Raw genomic sequence first — 19,804 nt, 5'->3', positions numbered from 1 at the left:
ATAACTATGGGGGCACTTATCAACCCCCTACACCTTGCTTTTGGCGTAACAAAGTTCCAAAACCTGGTTTTGCGACGCTTTAAATACCAATGAGACTTGATTTAGTACCAAATGGAATTTTTACAATGCCCTTTCCCCATTTTCAAAAAGGGAGCATGGCTAGGGCAGGGCTATCGGCCCCAGCACATTTATCATTTACGCCAGAAACGGGCATAAATGAGGACTGAAATCTATGCCAGGCAAGCTGCTGTAGATCTCATTTTGCCGCACAGACCGCAGAGGAGGCCCGCGCACCTTGTTGTAAATTACATGCCTGCTCCTGCAGCGCATGGCCCGTAAAGACAGGCGTAGAACACACCAGCCTTGATAAATCAGAGCCTATGTTTTTTTTTTTCTTTCAATGGGGGTTTGAGGATAGGTGAAAAAACAGTAAAATCTCACCATTGTTCATTTTATTTTACGGCATTTTACAGGCTGTTACATTGAAACCAAATGTGTAAAAAAAAAATATATATATTTTTTATTAGCATTTTTTGTCGGTCTTAGGCCTCTTGTACACAAACGTTCCCCCCCCCCCGTTTACAGTTTACATTTTTTGCTTTCCGTATACGGAAGGTACTCTGTATGCCTTCCATTTCCGTTCCGTGATAGAACATGTCTTATTATTGTACGTATAACGACAAGGATAGTACTGTTCTATCAGGGGCCCCCGCTGTTCCGTTCCGCAAAAAAACGAATGCACACGGACGTCATCCGTATTTTTTGTGGATCCGTTTTTTGCGGAAATACTGAAAAAGCCATACGGTCGTGTGCAAGAGCCTTAGTTGGCAACAATAAAAGAGTTTTCCTCCTTAGATATTTATGGAATATGCAAAGGATATTGTCTCCAGAACATGGGGTCCCTACTGCTGTGAATGGAGAAGTAGCCACTCCTTCGCAGCTCCCTCCATTCACATCTTATAGAAATAAATTGAGGTGGGTTAGCGGATCCTTGTTCTGGATATTGTGAAAATGTCATAAATGTCTAACATGAAAGTACCCCTTCGGCTTTCAATCCCTGTGTGGTAAATAGAATATTTTCAATGTATCTATATTCCAATAATCATTGCCTGTGATTATAAAAATTCATACCCAGGTTGTGCCCCACTGGAATGACCTGAGGGCCTTATACTATTTCTCTGACAATATCTCAATTTCATGAATAAAAATAAAGAACTAGTAATGTAATAAAATGCCACCCCCCCCCCCCCCTTAATTTGTGATTTCAGTAGTTGACCTTTCACAATACGGGTATTTCCATAGAAACTTACGCCGCATGTCACTTAGAATAGATAATAAAAAGCACTTAAATAAAATTAAACACAGTCACAATTTTGTTGTTAAAAAGTCTTAAGTCAAAATTTTGTAAGCACAAAAATATCGCCAAACCTCCACCAACAACTGATACTAACCTGCCTGAGAGGCAGACTGCATGGCAGCTGGCAATGTGCCTGGCATTGTACCTGGCACCAGGCCTCCTGAATGGTAAAATGCCACTCAATTTATCCCTGCAGGGGTTATGGCACCAGTACTACACCCCAGCATGGTATTTGAGCCACTCATCAATGCCTGTGGGCCACTGTGGAACAGGAAAGAAAGTGAATTAATTGCTACAGAATTCCAGACGTTCTTCTTGTATACTGAGCTCTGCTTATATTATATTATTTGTGATCTGCTTCTATGTGCTGCAAGTGCGACTGGTGAAGAATCTTTGTAATCTAACCATTGGAGTCAGATGTAAGGGCGATGCCCTGCACTATGTATACAACATACCAAAAGATACATTCAACATACCAGTACTGCCTAGATCTTTTTTTTTTTGTTGTAATATTGCACTAACTGCGTCCTATAGTTTGTTTGTGATCCTCACATTGTTATAATCTGAATTTCAAACAGGACTGAATAATATCCATGAAAGGGAAACATAAACCACAGATAGAAAGCTATAGAAATCTGAGAAGAAAAAAAAAAATGCAAATAGCAGTGGCAGAAATAATCATAAGGATAATAAAAAATAATAATAAAAATGTATTAAATATATTTTTTATTTTTTATTGATCAACCCCATAGGTAAGGCTACTTTCACACTGGCGTTTTGAATTCCGTTTGTGAGATCCGGTTCAGGAATATCACAAATGGTTCAAAACGGATCAGTTCAGCCCCAATGCATTCTGAATGGATAGGATTCCGTTCAGAATGCATCAGTTTGGCTCCGTTGCGCCTCCATTCCGCTCTGGATGTGGAGCCAAACGGATCCATCCTGACGCACCTAACGCAGGTGTGAAAGTAGCCTTACTCTGTTAACATTTAAGACAAGGTGTTGTATGACCAGCTTGAATTAAAGGAGTTGTCTGGGCTGCAGATATTCATGACCTATCTTCAGATCGGCAGGGGTCCAAACAGCTTCCCCCATTGATCAACTGGTTGAGGGCTGTGACACTTGTATGATCAAAGCATCCTCTTCAATCTTTGTCTTCACACCATTTAGAGCTTGTAACGGCAGTGCAGTGGTAATTAACGTGTCCTCTCCCATTCACTTGAAAAGGTGTAAAGACAAAGACTGAAGAGGATGCAGTGCTCCTACGAGGGATGTGGTCCCTTCAAACAGCTGATCAGTGGGGGTACCGGGGTTGCACCCTTGGAAATCGGATATTGAAGACCTATCCTGAGGATAGCCATCAATATCTATAACCCGGACATCACCTTAGACTATAAGAAATCAAGCATACATGTTTCTAGGCCCTAGAATACCATATTAAGTTATGTGCTAAAAAAAAAAAAAAAATTATATATATATATATATATATATATATATATATATATATATATATATATATAATCACAAACCTTGTAACGTTTATATTCAATGCGTTTGGTCCAAAGGCCTCCAATTGAAGGAAAATCACGCACTAACACAATAGATGTAGACATTATACATGGACTAAGCCCTCACTCTGATATGATAAAATCAGAGATTCTTAGCCAATACATTTTGATCAAAACACATCTGTGCCCACCTACCAGTGACAAGGTGGTCTCAGTCAGGCAGATCTTACTCTAAACCTACCTATACCATTGGGCATCTACATTCATGAGAGCAGACCCTGCACATGTAGTGTGCTGCTCCTACCGCGTTTCCCCGATAATAAGCCCTATTGCTATTCTGCAGGTTTTTAGAAATCGGCTTAAAATATGAGCCCTACTCCAAAAATAAGCCCTAGATACAGGCGTATTTTATTTTATATAAAGGGAAGGTGGGGGAAATGTGCGGGATGCAGCAGCTCAGGAGCGCTCACTAATGGCTCCTGAGCTGCCATGAAACTGTGGGCGAGAAGCCGGGCAGCGCAGGCTTCAGTGAATTAGCCTTCAGTGAAGCCGCCAGCCCACGCATACATCGCGGCACTAAGCAGTACCTGACGGGCGGGTTGGCGGCTTCACTAAATGCTAAATTATGCCAGCAGCTTCCCTTCACTTTCACGTTGGGCGGGCGAGCTCTCCCTGGTACCGTAGATTGCTGCATAGGTCCCTTGGGCAAGGACAGCTCAGGGGGAATATACGGTACCAGAATGAAAAATGTGTGGCAAATATGACTATAACCCCTGCTGTATATGGATGAGGGGGGGTTATAGTCATATTTAATATAAACACTGTCCAGGGACTGTTCTGTAATTGGCATGTGTCTATATAAAATATGTTCATGGAGCAAAATAAGCCCTAACCCTTTTTTCAGAGAAAAAAATAATATAAGACCCTGTCTATTCTCAGAGAAACACGGTAGTTACCTCTGTGTGCCTCCGTTAGTCTATATATAATCTATTGTGTTAGCACATTATTTTCCTTGATTTTATAAATGTAGCCATGCACATCCGCATATTTACTATCATATCGTGCAGGATGTTTTTTTTATATCTTCTCTGTGATTTTTGTTCTCCAATTGAAGGACCCCAGATTTTGTTTGCTTTTATTATTGAATTTCACATACACAGAACATTGAAAAACAATTAAATGGTCACTAACCCTTCAGCAAACTTTGCATAAATCAACAGTACAGGCCAGTATATGAAACTTTTTAACATATCTTATCAGAGAAACATGCCTCTTTCTCCCTCTGGCAGCTGTCTCCAGCCTTCTCTAGGCAGCATGTAATCTGATCCTTCGGTGAGCTGACAGTCCCTCTTGTCTCTCAAGACAGAGAATGTTAGTTTTATTTTTCTCTGATAGGATATATCACAAAGTTTCTTATATTCACCTGTACTGCAGGTAAGGAGAAAGAAGGTCCCGGAGACAAATAGAGTTCCTCTATCAGCTTTCTTTTATTTCGCATAAGTTGACAGACGTCACCACCCTACGACTAAGGGTGCTTACCACCCTACGACTAAGGGTGCTTACCCGAAACGCGTCAATATTGTGTCATGTGGAGGGTGGTGACGTCTGTCAACTTATGCGAAATAAAAGAAAGCTGATAGAGGAACTCTATTTGTCTCCGGGACCTTCTTTCTCCTTACCTGCAGCCTGCCACGGGAACACTCCCCAGGGCCTCTGGAGCCGGGACCATATACTCTACTACGGAGGTGAGCTGGATCAAATGTTTATACATTCACCTGTACTATTGACTTGGGCAAAGTTTGTTAAAATAACAGTGACCAAGTAATAAACTTACTCTAAAACAATACAGCACTAAAGCGAAGCAAAAGTAGCATGACGTAAAGCGCAGAATAAAGAGAAAGACTAAAGCAGACTGAAGAGATTTGTGACGAGACAGGTCAAGGCCTGGCATATACTACCAAAGTAAAGGAACCAGACAGCATACATAAGTGCGGAAGATGTAAATGAAATGCAAGGATAAAAGAAACACTAAATAAGTAGAAAAAAAAAAGATTGCTTTATTCTGAAAGGGAAGTAGTAAAGTACTAAAAGTCTGAGGTAATAAGACGAGAAGAGAGACAACGTCAAGTTTATTGATGGAAATGTATTGCTGCAGGACACACAATGTCTGTAGAAAAAGAAAGAATTATGTAGCGTGTAATGGTAGTAAAGGCGTCAGTAGGGCATCTAATAAAGTGCACTCACCTGGAGGTTATAAAAAACAAACAAAAACACAACATTTTACCCTCAAAACTGGGCCACTCTTATCCTTAGCCTGTGCCCAGTACAGCACTCTGGGTTTAATACCAGATTTTGCCCATGTGCTCGCTCTGGGGAAGAATATAAAACAGAAGATCCCTTTTCTAAACTTACACACCACCCTATGTCTGTTGGTAAGTACATGAGCCATAATTGCTTTCATCATACCATAAACAAAATAACAAAAATTTAATCTGTGTGCGTTACATCAACTTTAATGTTTCGGGTACTTGTACCCTGAATTTGGGTTTTTGCTTATTCTCCTGAACTGGTTACTTTGCACATCCATGTGACCACTACGGCCAATGACTGGCCTAAGTGGTGATGCTAGAAGGCCAGAGACTGCTGAAGCCAGTGATAGGCTGCAGCAGTCAAGTGGATGCACAGCCAGTCACCACTGCAGAAAATTATAAAAAATTTAATAAAATAAGTAGGGACCACTGAGCAGCACTGTGCCGCACCTATTAAAAGCTAATTATTGTCAGCAGATTTGTACCTATGACACTGGCTGACCTGTTGGTTCTGTGTTGGTCCCAAGTTCATATGTGCCCGTATTGCTGAGAAAAATGATGTTGTAATATATGCAAATTAGCCTCTAGGAGCAACGGGGGTGTTGCCATTACTCCCAGAGGCTCTGCTCTCTCTGCAACTGCTGCACCTTCTGTACTTGATTGACAGGGCCAGGTGTGATGATGTGAAGTGCACAGGGCGCGGCAGTTGCAGAGAGAGCAGAGCTTTAGGTAAAACGGCCCCGTTGCTCCTAGAGGCTCACTCATTTGCATATGATAAAACCTCACTTTTCTCAGCAATTCGGGCACATATGAACATGAGACCAAGACAGATGCCTTCAGCTGCAAGCGCACATGTAACAGGTCAGCAAATCTGCTGACAGATGCCCTTTAAGAGGATATGGTGACAGAGGTGTATGGCCAGGGCATACACATGTTACAGGTGGAGTAACTAGGATCTTGATGACTCCAATCCTTAGGATTTCTAATAGCATCTGACCATACCTTGATTGGGTGTCAGGTGGTGAGAAGCAATGCATTGTAAGGCTACTTTCACACTAGCGTTCTGGCCGTTCCGCTCGTGAGCTCCGTTGAAGGGGCTCACGAGCGGAGCAGAACGCTTCCGTCCAGCCCTGATGCAGTCTGAATGGATGCGGATCCGCTCAGACTGCATCAGTCTGGCGGCGTTCAGCCTCCGCTCCGCTCGCCTCCGCACGGCCAGGCGGACAGCTGAACGCTGCTTGCAGCGTTCGGGTGTCCGCCTGGCCGTGCGGAGGCGTGCGGATCCGTCCAGACTTACAATGTAAGTCAATGGGAACGGATCCGCTTGAAGATGACACCATATGGCTCAATCTTCAAGCGGATCCGTCCCCCATTGACTTTACATTGAAAGTCTGAACGGATCCGCTCAGGCTACTTTCGCACTTAGAAATGTTTCTAAGTTATTAATGCAGACGGATCCGTACTGAACGGAGCCTCCGTCTGCATTAATATGATCGGATCCGTTCAGAACGGATCCGATCAAGCGCTAGTGTGAAAGTAGCCTTAATGCGATAGTTGAGTTGAAAACTGAAGAAGCAGATAGGTTACCCAATATTCTGGATATGTCAAGCAAATAGAAACCTGACCATCCAATCACCACAGCTTTCAAGGTAAAAAGCTACCGACCTACTAGGTTACTAGCTTACCTACTATATTACTGGTATTAACAAGTAACTAAAAAAGTTAAATTTGGCGGATTATTGTTTTATGCAAAAAAAAATGAATAAAATAAATAAAAACTTGAGTACCGAAGTATAAATAACTTACCATCCAACTACATTGATGATATTAAGTCCTGCGGGTTTGTCATGACTTGGGTGGAGGCTGTTCCAGTTGTTATAGATGTTACCATGGTGGACAGCGGAATAGTCATTACAGGTAACCCCTGACTCAGAGACATTTGCTGTTGGGCAAACTGTGCTATCAAAGTAGGCTGGGAATTAAAACTTGAATCTTGGGGTGTGGGGGTTTACAGAAGGAGTGAGAGAAGCGGAGGCCAAAACATCGGGTGGGTGCGGGGTCGATGTAGGGGTGTTGGTTGGTGTAGGAGTAGATGGTTTGGGAGTTCCAGATCCTGCTCGTTGAGAAAAATAAAAAAGCACTAGTACAAAAACACAGATGTTAAAAATTGAAAATTAATTTGAAAAAGCAATATACAGTGTTCTGCAATTATGTGCTGAGGCTGAGAATACATAACCCAAGATGTTCTAGAATCTTTTTCTTATTTTTTTTTTTTGTGTTTTTTGATGTTGGCGACACCATATATTTTTGCTGAACAAAAAGACAGAAAGAAAACACCTTGTTAAGAGGTTGCAAATGCTTCAAACCCATTTAATGGCAAACAAATCATAGAATATAATGTTTCGTTAGTAAAGGCCACTTACTGGCAGATGAAGCAAAACAAAACAAAAAAAGTCACTCATTTTTTGTTCATTTTTTTTTTTTTTTTTTAAGTAACATTATTTTCCAAAATCATGTTCACACAATTCATGCAACTTCCAAAAAAAAAAATTCATAGATACAACCATGAAATCACTTCAACCCTATCATATTTAAAAAGCCAGTCTTGGCCTGCAACACACAGCATTACAAACTGTTGGCTGACTTCAATGCAACCGAAGTATTAAAAAAAAGATATAAAATAAAATAAAAATTTAATCGCAATGACTTTTGGTCATTTTTGCACATGTCCAGCAGCTTTCATGCTCTCGTATAATACTTTTGAGGCAATTTAAAATTATATATTAAAACATATTCAAGTGAAAGCGTTCAAAAAAGTCAGAATGAACGATGCTGCACACGTCTATAAAACAACACACAGCTCAAAAAGCTTAGTCCGAGATCTCTTTAAAAACAGCAGCATCTTCATATCAAATCGTCATACAAAAGGAGAAATGTCCCACTTCCTTTGTCACATTGAATGGCCTGGTTTGCATTGCATATTTTTTTTTTTTAAAGCATGAAAAACACAAGTCATTCTAGCATCATACGGTTATAAATACGTGTACATAAAGGGTGCATACAGCAAAAAGGAAAAAAAAAAAAAGTATATACTGTATATATAAAACAGAAGGAACAATTACATTAAACACAAATACATACAGTTAACAAGAACATATTGCTAGAAATTCTACAAGGCTTTTACAAGCATCGGAGCACACACGAGCACACACGTTGGCGTCACCAATCCATTAGAAAGAAGGGTTTTAATCTTGAGGCCTACGGAGATTTAATGGAGAATTTAGGTCGTGACTCACTTTGTGAAGAGCCAGCAGGTGACAATGCAGCGGGGGAGAGCAGGCTGACTTGGTTGACGTCAATGGACTGTTTACGAGAGATGCTGGGAGGTTAGATGGCGGAGGAGTTGTGGATTTGAGGTGGCCACTTGACTGCTGGGGACAAAAAGATTACCTGAAAATATTTAAGAATATTAGATGAGTGATGATGATCTTGGGCTAGGTTCACATCTGCGTTCACATACAAAGAAAGAAAATCAAAAAAGGCAGGCGGCACTGCTCGGTCCACTCCTCACTCGATGGGACGTCCTCCGATACCCAGTCACACATAGTGTTAGTGGTGCTCAGCCAAAAGACTGAACATCTTGCATAGCTCTTGATTGTAGAAAATAAAAGTAGACGGCACTCACCACTGTCTAGAAGTTTCTTCTTTATTCCTCCATAGAGTACAAACATACATAGGGCTGGGGCGGACACACATGTCTCAGAACGCTAGACTGTAGCGATGGCCGTTTTGCGCAACCGCGCTTCTAGCAGGAAGAAGCGCGGTTTGCGCGAAACGGCCGGCGCTACAGTCTAGCGTTCCGAGACCCCAGCCCTATGTACAGTACAGACCAAAAGTTTGGACACACCTTCTCATTCAAAGAGTTTTCTTTATTTTCATGACTATGAAAATTGTAGATTCACACTGAAGGCATCAAAACTATGAATTAACACATGTGGAATTATATACATAACAAACAAGTGTGAAACAACAGAAAATATGTCATATTCTAGGTTCTTCAAAGTAGCCACCTTTTGCTTTGATTACTGTTTTGCACACTATTGGCATTCTCTTGATGAGCTTCAAGAGGTAGTCCCCTGAAATGGTTTTCACTTCACAGGTGTGCCCTGTCAGGTTTAATAAGTGGGATTTCTTGCCTTATAAATGGGGTTGGGACCATCAGTGGCGTTGAGGAGAAGTCAGGTGGATACACAGCTGATAGTCCTATTGAATAGACTGTTAGAATTTGTATTATGGCAAGAAAAAAGCAGCTAAGTAAAGAAAAACGAGTGGGCCATCATTACTTAAAGAAATGAAGGTCAGTCAGTCAGCCGAAAAATTGGGAAACTTGAAAGTAAGGGCTATTTGACCATGAAGGAGAGTGATGGGGTGCTGCGCCAGATGACCTGGCCTCCACAGTCACCGGACCTGAACCCAATCGAGATGGTTTGGGGTGAGCTGGACCTCAGAGTGAAGGCAAAAGGGCCAACAAGTGCTAAGCATCTCTGGGAACTCCTTCAAGACTGTTGGAAGACCATTTCAGGGGACTACCTCTTGTAGCTCATCAAGAGAATGCCAAGAGTGTGCAAAGCAGTAATCAAAGCAAAAGGTGGCTACTTTGAAGAAACTAGAATATGACATATTTTCAGTTGCTTCACACTTGTTTGTTATGTATATAATTCCACATGTGTTAATTCATAGTTTTGATGCCTTCATAGTCATGAAAATAAAGAAAACTCTTTGAATGAGAAGGTGTGTCCAAACTTTTGGTCTGTACTGTATGTTGTACCTCTATGGAGGAATAAAGAAGATACTTCTAGACAGTGGTGAGTGCCGTCTACTTTTATTTTCTACAATCAAGAGCTTCACATCTGCGTTCGCACAAATCTGCTGTTCCAACCGAGGAGTAGACTACAGGAATTACTGCATCTGGCACAGGTGGACATCTCCCCGGGTCCTGCCGAATGCCCCTTCACTATAATGGATTCGTTGGGTTTCCAGCAGGTTCCCAACTGAATGGTGGCTTTCTGCCTGAAAAATACTGCTGCATGCTGCACTTTTTTTTTCCCGTCGGAAAGCGGGCATTCTTGCCGGACACCTGACGGATCCCATTATAGTAAATAGGGATCTGGCAGGCCTGGCAGTGTCTGTGAATTACGGTATCCCCTCTTCTGCCGGACTGCAGGATTTACCAAACACAGATGTGGACGTGGCCTTAGAATCTAGGACAATAAATGCCTATAGGAAGGCTCATGGTCAGAGCGCTACTTTGTAAGCAGGTGCAATGTCATGGCGGCATCCCATAATATCATGGAAAAGACCACTCAAAACAGGTGGGTTGTCAACGTAGATATAGAAAAGGACCGCAGCAACGCGGGCATTCTTGCCGGACACCTGACGGATCCAATTATAGTAAATAGGGATCTGGCGGGGCCGGCGGTGTCTGTGAATTACGGTATCTGCTCTTCTGCCGGATTTACCAAACAGATGTGAACGTGGCCTTAGAATCTAGGACAATAAATGCACTATAGGAAGGCTCATGGTCAAAGCGCTACTTTGTAAGCAGGTGCAATGTCATGCGGTATCCCATAATATCATGGAAAGGACAACTCAAAACAGGTGGGTTGTCAACGTAGATATAGAGAAGGGACCGCAGCACGCTCAAGTCTTCAATACAAAGCTGTAATTTATTCACCAAAACAGAGCAACGTTTCAACCCTACATGGTCTTTTTCAAACCATTTTCAAGACGGCTTGAAAAAGACCATGTAAGGTGGAAACGTTGCACTGTTTTGGTGAATAAATTACAGCTTTGTATTGAAGACTTGAGCGTGCTGCGGTCCTTCTCTATATCTTGGATAATGGGGGGTGCTACAAACTAGTACCCATCACCGCTGGCACCACCACCTTCTGGATAAAAATTTTCCGTAAGTGCTGCTACCACCTTTTTTGTATTTAAGGGCTTCAACATAGATACTGTTGGTATGGCTGCAGTATGGGTTTTACACTTTCAATGCATCCTGCATCCAAGCCTGTATGCTGTTAGCCGGGATGTGACCACAGTCCAGCAGATCAGAAAGTGTGATGACATGTTAACCTAAGGGATAGGTGAGCTGATCATGGTTACATCACCACAGCAGCCTGTGACCGACTATCCCGCTAGTCACCATATCCTCACCTTGGTGCGGACACCAGACATGACGTGGGGGACCTGAAGAATGCTGCAAGGGAATGGTTAAGAAGCCTAGGACTAGGCAATCCACTTCTTGGTGGATCCATTTGTGGTCTTGGCAAAAAAAAATGCAAATGAAAGGGTACCTAAGCCTTCATGTCAAGAACAGATGGTGCAGCGCTTCTTCCCTGAGTGACCTGCACCTTCTGCAGGATGCAGATTACTGATTACTGTGTATTTTCTATGGATCCATACTTCGCATGCTGCAGAAGCAGAACTAATGCAAGTGGAAGGTGCAGATCGCTCAGAGAAGAAGCGCTGCACCTTCCATGCTTGACGCAAAAGTTTTAGGTACCTTTAAACTGCAAGTGTGATGTGTGATTGCATCCGTAGGGGTCATAGTCATTCCAAAAAATTTCATATAGACATCTCAGAAGTTGTAACTGGTGGTGGTCCTGGCACAAAGACCTCCACCAGTCTCTACAATATAGGTCTGTGTAAATCTATTTAGCTTCAAGTCTCATGCATATACAGCCAAGACTTTATCCCAATATCATCGCACCCCCCGCCCTCCCAGTTGAGCCCAAGGAATTTATAACGTCCAGAACTGGGCAGGACAAATCGCTTGGTGCGATTCTGACACTTCACTAGGAATGTCAGACGGGTCATTTCCATCTTATTACAGTACAATATGCATATTCTGTATATATTTAGCCCTAAAAGTATTAGGAAACATTATATAAAGTTTTTTGGAATACGTCTAAAATGAAATATAAAGCAAGTCTGCAGTAGGTCTTCACTAAGAATTCCTTACCGTTTTGTTTCTACAGCTCCTAGTGCAGACCTACGTGTCTCCGTGGTAACAGACCACCTCAAATTATTTTCCACTGGTCCCCTACTTTATGCTAACATACATTGGGTAGGACATCAAGTAGAGGACAGGCGGAGGGGAATGTGACTGCAGATACAGTGTGTTTGTAGTCTGTAACCATGGAGACACGGCCTGCCTAGAACCTGTAGGAACAAAACAATAGAACATTTTTAGTTAAGACTTATTGAAAAATTGCTTCATTTTTCGCTTTGGATGGATTGAAGGACTACAAAAAAACCAAAACACAAACAAAAAAACTAAAAAAACTGTCTGTTGTGAAAGTGGACATAACCTGTACATTTGCGATTACTATTGATATTCTAGATGTGCCTTGTAAGACTGGAGGCCTCCTCTGACTGGAAACCACAGTGACAGCGGCCATCTTTTTATTTTGTAATTATGTTCTTTAGGATTTGCATATTTTCCTTGAGTATAAAAAGTGGCCTCCAACCTGCTGCAAACCACATCTCCTAGCCCGACTGTCCGGGCACACTGAGAGTTGTAGTCTTGTTAATGCTAGAGAGCCACAATTTGGAAACCACTACCCTTCTATATGCAGGATAATGATCTGCATGTAAATTTTACTAACAGTTATCTAGATTTTAAAGGAGTATTTGGGACACTTATGTATTACGGCTAGGTTATGCCATCTCTGGGACCCAAAGTGAACGGAAAGCAAGCTGCACATGTACGGCCGCCCTATATTCATTGCTACAGGGATTCTGGAAAATGGCAAGAGCGGTGTGCCCTCCATTAACTTCGGGGGCCTGTTCTTGAGACAAAAGTGGGTCCCAGAGATGGGACCTGCACCTATATGACATTTATGGCTTATCCAATCGATATGCCATAAATGTCCCAGATGAGACAAACCCCTTTAATCATTTTATATGCAATTTATTCTAATTTTTTTAATCAAATGTAATTGTAGATAAAAACAATTAAAAACAATAAGACCAATATATGATTTGTTTGAAAGGTCATTGATCAAAAAAGTAAAGATTTTTTTTACCAGAAGAACTGCTCCCAGAGTTGGAAGGAAGTTTGATGGGAGGAGGTCTGTGCTTCACTCCTTTTCCCAGCATAGAGGACTGGATGGAGCCTGTGATGCATCTGACTAAACAACAAAGACGAGGGTAAAATGATGATTTATGAAGAACATGTAGAGTGACTAATCACAATATAAACTTGCCACATACCTCCATTTCCTTGCCTGGAGAGAGAGGACTTTGGCTTGACACCCCTCCTGCGTTGTAAGACATCTTCACAAACCCTTTGGATTCATTTTTGAATAAGTCCTGGTACTGACCTACCATTCTGTTAGGACACAATTAGACACTTTAGCTCCTGCAGCTGAAGGTGATCCATATCATTAAGAATTGTTCCTATCCTATAAAGTGATGATACGTGGCCAGAGTATGCGATCACTTAATGACCGGTAGGGTCCGACCTCTTGGACCATCAATGATCCCGAGAATGAAGCGCTGCATCGCCTTCTAAATTGTCCCTGCACAACGATGCCCTCTGCCACCCGGCTGTGAAGGGAAATTAGAAGGGGATGCCCATAACAACTTCACTTAAAGGGGTTGTCCGGGTTCAGAGTTGAACCCGGACAACCCCTGCCACTGAGGAAGGAGTCGTAGCCAACTCCGAAACACGTTTGGTGAAAGAGGATCCCATGAAACTGAATATACAACCGGAGTATTGAAGCGCTTTAAACCAACTATAAGGAGAGGGATCGAATCAAACAAAATTGGCAGGAGAAATCTAAGACTGATTGCCGCAGTAAAAACCAGCCTGCTGCTTGATCAGAGCACCTGGCAGGAATCTCCACCTACAAATTCCTACTACGGCACTCCTGCAATTGATGACCGAAGATCCCTGGATCCATACCCTGGAAGCTACATCACTGCCTGCAAGCGGAACATACGTGGACGCCACGCTAACCGCAATACAGTCGGCACAACCGTGAGTAGGAAACTATCGCTGAACTAGTGCATATATAAAAAGTGAGCTTTGGGACACCAAATCCAAACAAAAGGAATATAAGTGATAAGACTATTTACCCCTATTCGATTATACGGGGGTCACTTTGTGAACTTTGCCTTGCAGTTCCTGAATACTACGAACTATGTTAAAGAGCTGAATATCTCTGACTTGCTATGTGAGCATCACATTACGGACAAACATAGCTGGAAGGTTTTATCCTTCTCTGTCCATATTAGGCTCTTTCTTTCAGGACTACATATATAAGGCCTCATGCACACGACCGTTGTTGTGTTCCGTGTCCGTTGTTCTGTTTTCCGTGATTTTCTGCGGACCCATTGACTTTCAATGGGTCCGTTGAAAACTCTGATAATGCACCGTTTGTCATCCGCGTCCGTGATCCGTGTTTCCAGTCCGTCAAAAAAATATGACCTGTCCTATTTTTTTCACGGACAACGGTTTGCAGACCCATTCAAGTCAATGGGTCCGTGAAAAACACGGAGGCAAACAACATTGTCATCCGCGTGAATGCGCAAGGAGTAACTTCTGTATTTTCTACAGCCCCATTGAAGTGAATGATTCCACATATGGTCCGCAAAAAAAAACGGAACGGAAGTGGAAAGAAAATACATTCGTGTGCATGAGCCCTTAGTGGCTGTAAGAAAACTGTAGGATTTTGACTTGGAAAATTAAACATAACATCACCAAAAAATTCTTTAAAAATATGTTAAATATAAAAACATGAACAGGTCATTCCCTTTAAACCAAAGCTGCAGAGGACCCTCCTGATCATAAGTGGTGGCATCAATTTATGAGATGAATATGGATTTAACAAACAGAGAAAATGAGTGTAAATGCAACTGAAAACCTCACTGCTGCTAATCCCAAGGACATGCAATAAAAGCGCACTTACCTATCAATATCGTTTTTAGCTCCAATAAGAAATCTAAGAGGGAAAAAAATTAATTGTTATAAAAATGGAAACACCACTGTATAACCAGAATAATGAACAATATATTAATTGTAATATTTTTTTTCCTTAGCTGCAATTACTAAACAGCACAAGATTTTTAAAGCCCACCGGTTAGACTACGGTTATGTCTTGCTGATATATGGACCATTCTATGTTGTGGGTGGAAAATTCCCATCCCATTTAAAGGCCATCTGTCAGCAGATTTCTCCCTATGAAACTGTCTGACCTGTTACATGTGCACTTGGCAGCTGAAGACATCTGTGTTGGTCCCATCGTCATATGTGCACGCATTGCTGAGAAAAATGAGGTTTTAATATATGCAAATGAGCCTCTAGGAGCAACGGGGGCGTCGTCATTACACCTAGAGGCTCTGCTCTCTCTGCAACTGCTGCAAACTCTGCACTTTCATTGACAGGGCCTGTCAAAATGCATGCTTGACATAGGACCCCCGAAACGTAGGTACATGCTTGCTAGGCACCACATGTGCTGAACCTGAGATGGACCCTATGCACACAGGACTTTGTTGCTAGCCACGAGTCATTTTTGTATGCACTAGAATGTGAAGTATTTTTGATAAACAAACAAACGGTTTTTGGTGCGTTTTTTACTTGGAGTCGAGTTGGGATACAAAAGTTTTGCACCACTGTGGTCCTGTTGTGCGATTAATGTTTATGCCACTAACGATATGATTTGATTGAGTCGTCATTGATTTACTACTAATTGGCCATTTTTACATTTTATATTAGACTAGCAGAAGGACACGGCTTCGCACGGTATATTTCATCTATTTCATTCAATGTTTGTGTGTGTCGTTAAAAGATATTGACAGTATCCACTATAACAATGACCTCTACAGCACTCCGCCCCTTTAACAGTCCCCCACCACTCCACAGTCCCCCACCCCTTAACACTGACCCCCCCACTTTAAAATGGGACCTCTATAGAAGCCCATCCCCTTACCTTTGACCTTCACAGTAGCCCGCCCCTTTAACAGTGCGTTTCACAGCACCCCACTCCCTTGACAGTGACCTCTTCAGGGGCCCGCCTCCTTAACAGTGACCTCTACAACAGTTGGCCCTTTAATAGTGGCCCCTGCCCCCTTAACAGTGACCTCCACAGCGCCCGCCCCTTTAACAGTGACCTCCACAGCGCCCGCCTCTTTAATGCTAGGGCTACACGACGACATTTTGTCTCAACAATTTATATAATGATAGTCTATGGTGTCGCGCTGTGACAGGTGACATGCTGCGACTGCGACAGTCGCAAAAATCCATCCAGATGGATTTTTCTGCGACTGTCGCATCACAGCATGTCACTTGTCGCAGTGCAACACCATAGACTATCATTATATAAATTGTGGTGCGACATCAATGTCGCACGACACATGTAGCAGTGTAGTTGTGCCCTAGGTGTCTGTCGCGCGACGCATGTCGTCATGTAGCCCTAGCCTAAAGCTGACCTACAGCAGTGAAGAAAAATGGCTGGGTTGTTAAGAAAACCTGTAGTAAAACTGTGTGTATGTGGAGACTAAGGACCTGCGAGCTACTATTGGCTGATAAAGGGCATGTGACCGTGTGTATGGCAGTTGGGATATGAAGAGAAAGACTGGCAGGCTTCTATTGGCTAATGCAGGTCATTTTTGGGAATCTCTCAGGGACGGTAAGTCCTAGAGAGCTGTAACCACCACAAGATTTCTTTCCAGGTAGCAAGGAATGTGTAAACCAAGTTTCGTTGAAATCTATGGTTGCGTTTTTTGAGTGATCGCGGAACATACACACACACACACACATATCGTTCTTTATATATATATATAATGGATTAAACTCACTGAGAATGAGGGCTGTGGAAGGCATCCTCTTCATCAGCTGTAGAGCTCTGCATTTTACCATAGTACAAAGGATTTCCTACATTCTGAAAGATGGTTAACTTTGCCTTCTGGAAAGGAGCCCCGTTTTCACATTCAAAGATATATTCCTCGTTTGTTTCCTGTATAAAAAAAAAAAAAACGTAAGAGGTTGCCTGGGATTAACATGAAACTCAGCGACTTAGGGCTCATGCACACGACCGTATGCCCTCCGAGACATACGGTCCATATGATCATATGAGTGCAGGTCAATAGCCCTGCGGGCGCTCTCGGAGGGTATACGGTCGTGTGCATGAGCCCTTACTCGCTTAAAATATCAGGATGACCTATAATACCTAGACAAAGCCCACTAAAAATCGTGGCCCTGTTTCTATAAAATAAAGATACATAACCCTTTACATTTTTATTGAAGTTATATGGAATCCAGATCACTATTTTTTCTTGCAGCCCCCATTCCCCTGCTGTCCGCGCTCAGAGCGGTGTTCAAATACATTGTCAGGACTGCTGTGCATGCGCACGAGTCCTCTCCATTATGTAAGAGCAGCACAGCAGTCCAGACTGTGTAGTTCAGTGCAACTGAGCGCTGACAGCGGGGGAACCAGAGCAGTAGGAAAATAAAAAGGACCGATCTGGACCCCTTATCTGAAGTACTACACATGTAGTAGGGTACTTTCACACTTGCGGCAGAGGATTCCGGCAGGCAGTTCCGGTGATCCCGCCATCTGGACGCAAACGGATGCATTTGTGAGACGGATCCGGATCAGTCTCACAAATGCATTGAAATACCGGATCACGTAATGTCGGATCCGGCACTAATACATGCTGCGGTATTTTCCCTGTTCAAAAAAAGTAAGAGGGACTGAACTGAAGACATCCTGATGCGTCCTGAACGGATTGTTCTCCATTCAGAATGCAGGGGGATGAAACTGATCAGTTCTTTTCCGGTATAGAGCTCCTGTGACGGAACTCAATACCGGAAAAGAAAAACGCTAATGTGAAAGTACCCTTACTGTAGATAATAGTCCGAAATCGGGGTGACATTCTCTGTAAAGCTAATCTCTCACCAGGACATTGAACTATTAGCTGTAGTAATACATGAATAGTACTTCAGATAAGGAGCATAGTTTTTATTTACCTACTGCCCCCCATTCCCCGGTCGTCAGGACTGCTGTGCTAACAAAATCGAGAGGACTCCTCGGTGCATGCATAGCAGTCCTGACAATGAATGAATGTGGGGCGAGAAGGAAAATAACAAGAAATTGGGATCCAGACTCCCTAGATGCAGTACTGCAGATAATGGTCCAAGATCACGGTGACAAATCCTCTTTAAAAGGGAGTCTGTCATCAGAAAACGCATTGGACACTGTACCACATAAAAGGTTAGTATATAAAATGAGAATGCTCGGACTGGGAGAAAATGTCTGTATGTGGGTAAGTAACTGGCTGAGTGATAGAAAACAGAGGGTGGGTATTAACGGTACACACTCAGATTGGGTCACTGTCACTAGTGGAGTACCTCAGGGGTCAGTATTGGGCCCTATTCTCTTCAATATATTTATTAATGATCTTGTAGAAGGCTTGCATAGTAAAGTATCAATTTTCGCAGATGACACTAAACTGTGTAAAGTAAGGCTACTTTCACACTCGCATTTGGTGCGGATTCGTTCAGATAATACAACCGTCTGCATCCGTTCAGAATGGATTTGTTTGTATTATCTTTAACATAGCCAAGATGGATCCGTCTTAAACACCATTGAAAGTCAATGGAGGACGGATCCGTTTTGTATTGTGCCAGATTGTGTCAGTGAAAACGGATCCGTCCCCGATGACTTACATTGTGTGTGTCAGAGCGGATCCGTTTGGCTCAGTTTCGTCAAGCAGTGTTTTGGTGTCGGCCTCCAAAGCGGAAGGGAGACGGAATGGAGGCAAACTGATGCATTCTGAGCGGATCCTTTTCCATTCAGAATGCATTAGGGCAAAACTGATCCGTTTTGGACCGCGTGTGAGAGCCCTGAATGGATCTCACAAACGGAAAGCCAAAACGCAAGTGTGAAAGTAGCCTAATTAACACAGAAGAGGACAGTATACTGTATATACACTACAGAGGACAGTATACTGTATATACACTACAGAGGACAGTATACTGTATATATACACTACAGAGGACAGTATACTGTATATACACTACAGAGGACAGTATACTGTATATACACTACAGAGGACAGTATACTGTATATATACACTACAGAGGACAGTATACTGTATATACACTACAGAGGACAGTATACTGTATATATACACTACAGAGGACAGTATACTGTATATATACACATTGCAGAGGACAGTATACTGTATACATGTACTACAGAGGACAGTATACTGTATATATACACATTGCAGAGGACAGTATACTGTATACATGTACTACAGAGGACACTATACTGTATACATGTACTACAGAGGACAGTATACTGTATATATACACATTGCAGAGGACAGTATACTGTATACATGTACTACAGAGGACAGTATACTGTATATATACACATTGCAGAGGACAGTATACTGTATACATGTACTACAGAGGACACTATACTGTATACATGTACTACAGAGGACAGTATACTGTATATATACACATTGCAGAGGACAGTATACTGTATACATGTACTACAGAGGACACTATACTGTATACATGTACTACAGAGGACAGTATACTGTATATATAC

At 42.3% G+C, this 19,804-nt stretch overlaps 1 protein-coding gene across 1 annotated transcript in view; it reads right to left on the bottom strand.

The window, feature by feature from the left end:
- The window catches only part of SUPT20H (SPT20 homolog, SAGA complex component), a 93,450-nt gene that overhangs the window by 15,760 nt on the left and 57,886 nt on the right, over positions 1 to 19,804 (bottom strand). Inside the window, 10 exon segments of the mRNA XM_040426104.1 lie at positions 1,452 to 1,618; positions 6,981 to 7,014; positions 7,017 to 7,182; positions 7,184 to 7,287; positions 8,471 to 8,563; positions 8,566 to 8,622; positions 13,262 to 13,354; positions 13,448 to 13,569; positions 15,152 to 15,184; positions 17,040 to 17,197. Coding sequence (XP_040282038.1) covers positions 1,452 to 1,618; positions 6,981 to 7,014; positions 7,017 to 7,182; positions 7,184 to 7,287; positions 8,471 to 8,563; positions 8,566 to 8,622; positions 13,262 to 13,354; positions 13,448 to 13,569; positions 15,152 to 15,184; positions 17,040 to 17,197 — 1,027 coding nt within the window.

The sequence above is a fragment of the Bufo bufo genome, chromosome 3, assembly GCF_905171765.1.
Source record: "Bufo bufo chromosome 3, aBufBuf1.1, whole genome shotgun sequence".
Lineage (NCBI taxonomy): Eukaryota > Metazoa > Chordata > Amphibia > Anura > Bufonidae > Bufo > Bufo bufo.
Note: the sequence above shows the minus strand (reverse complement) of the source record. Positions and strands in the feature narration are given on the sequence as shown.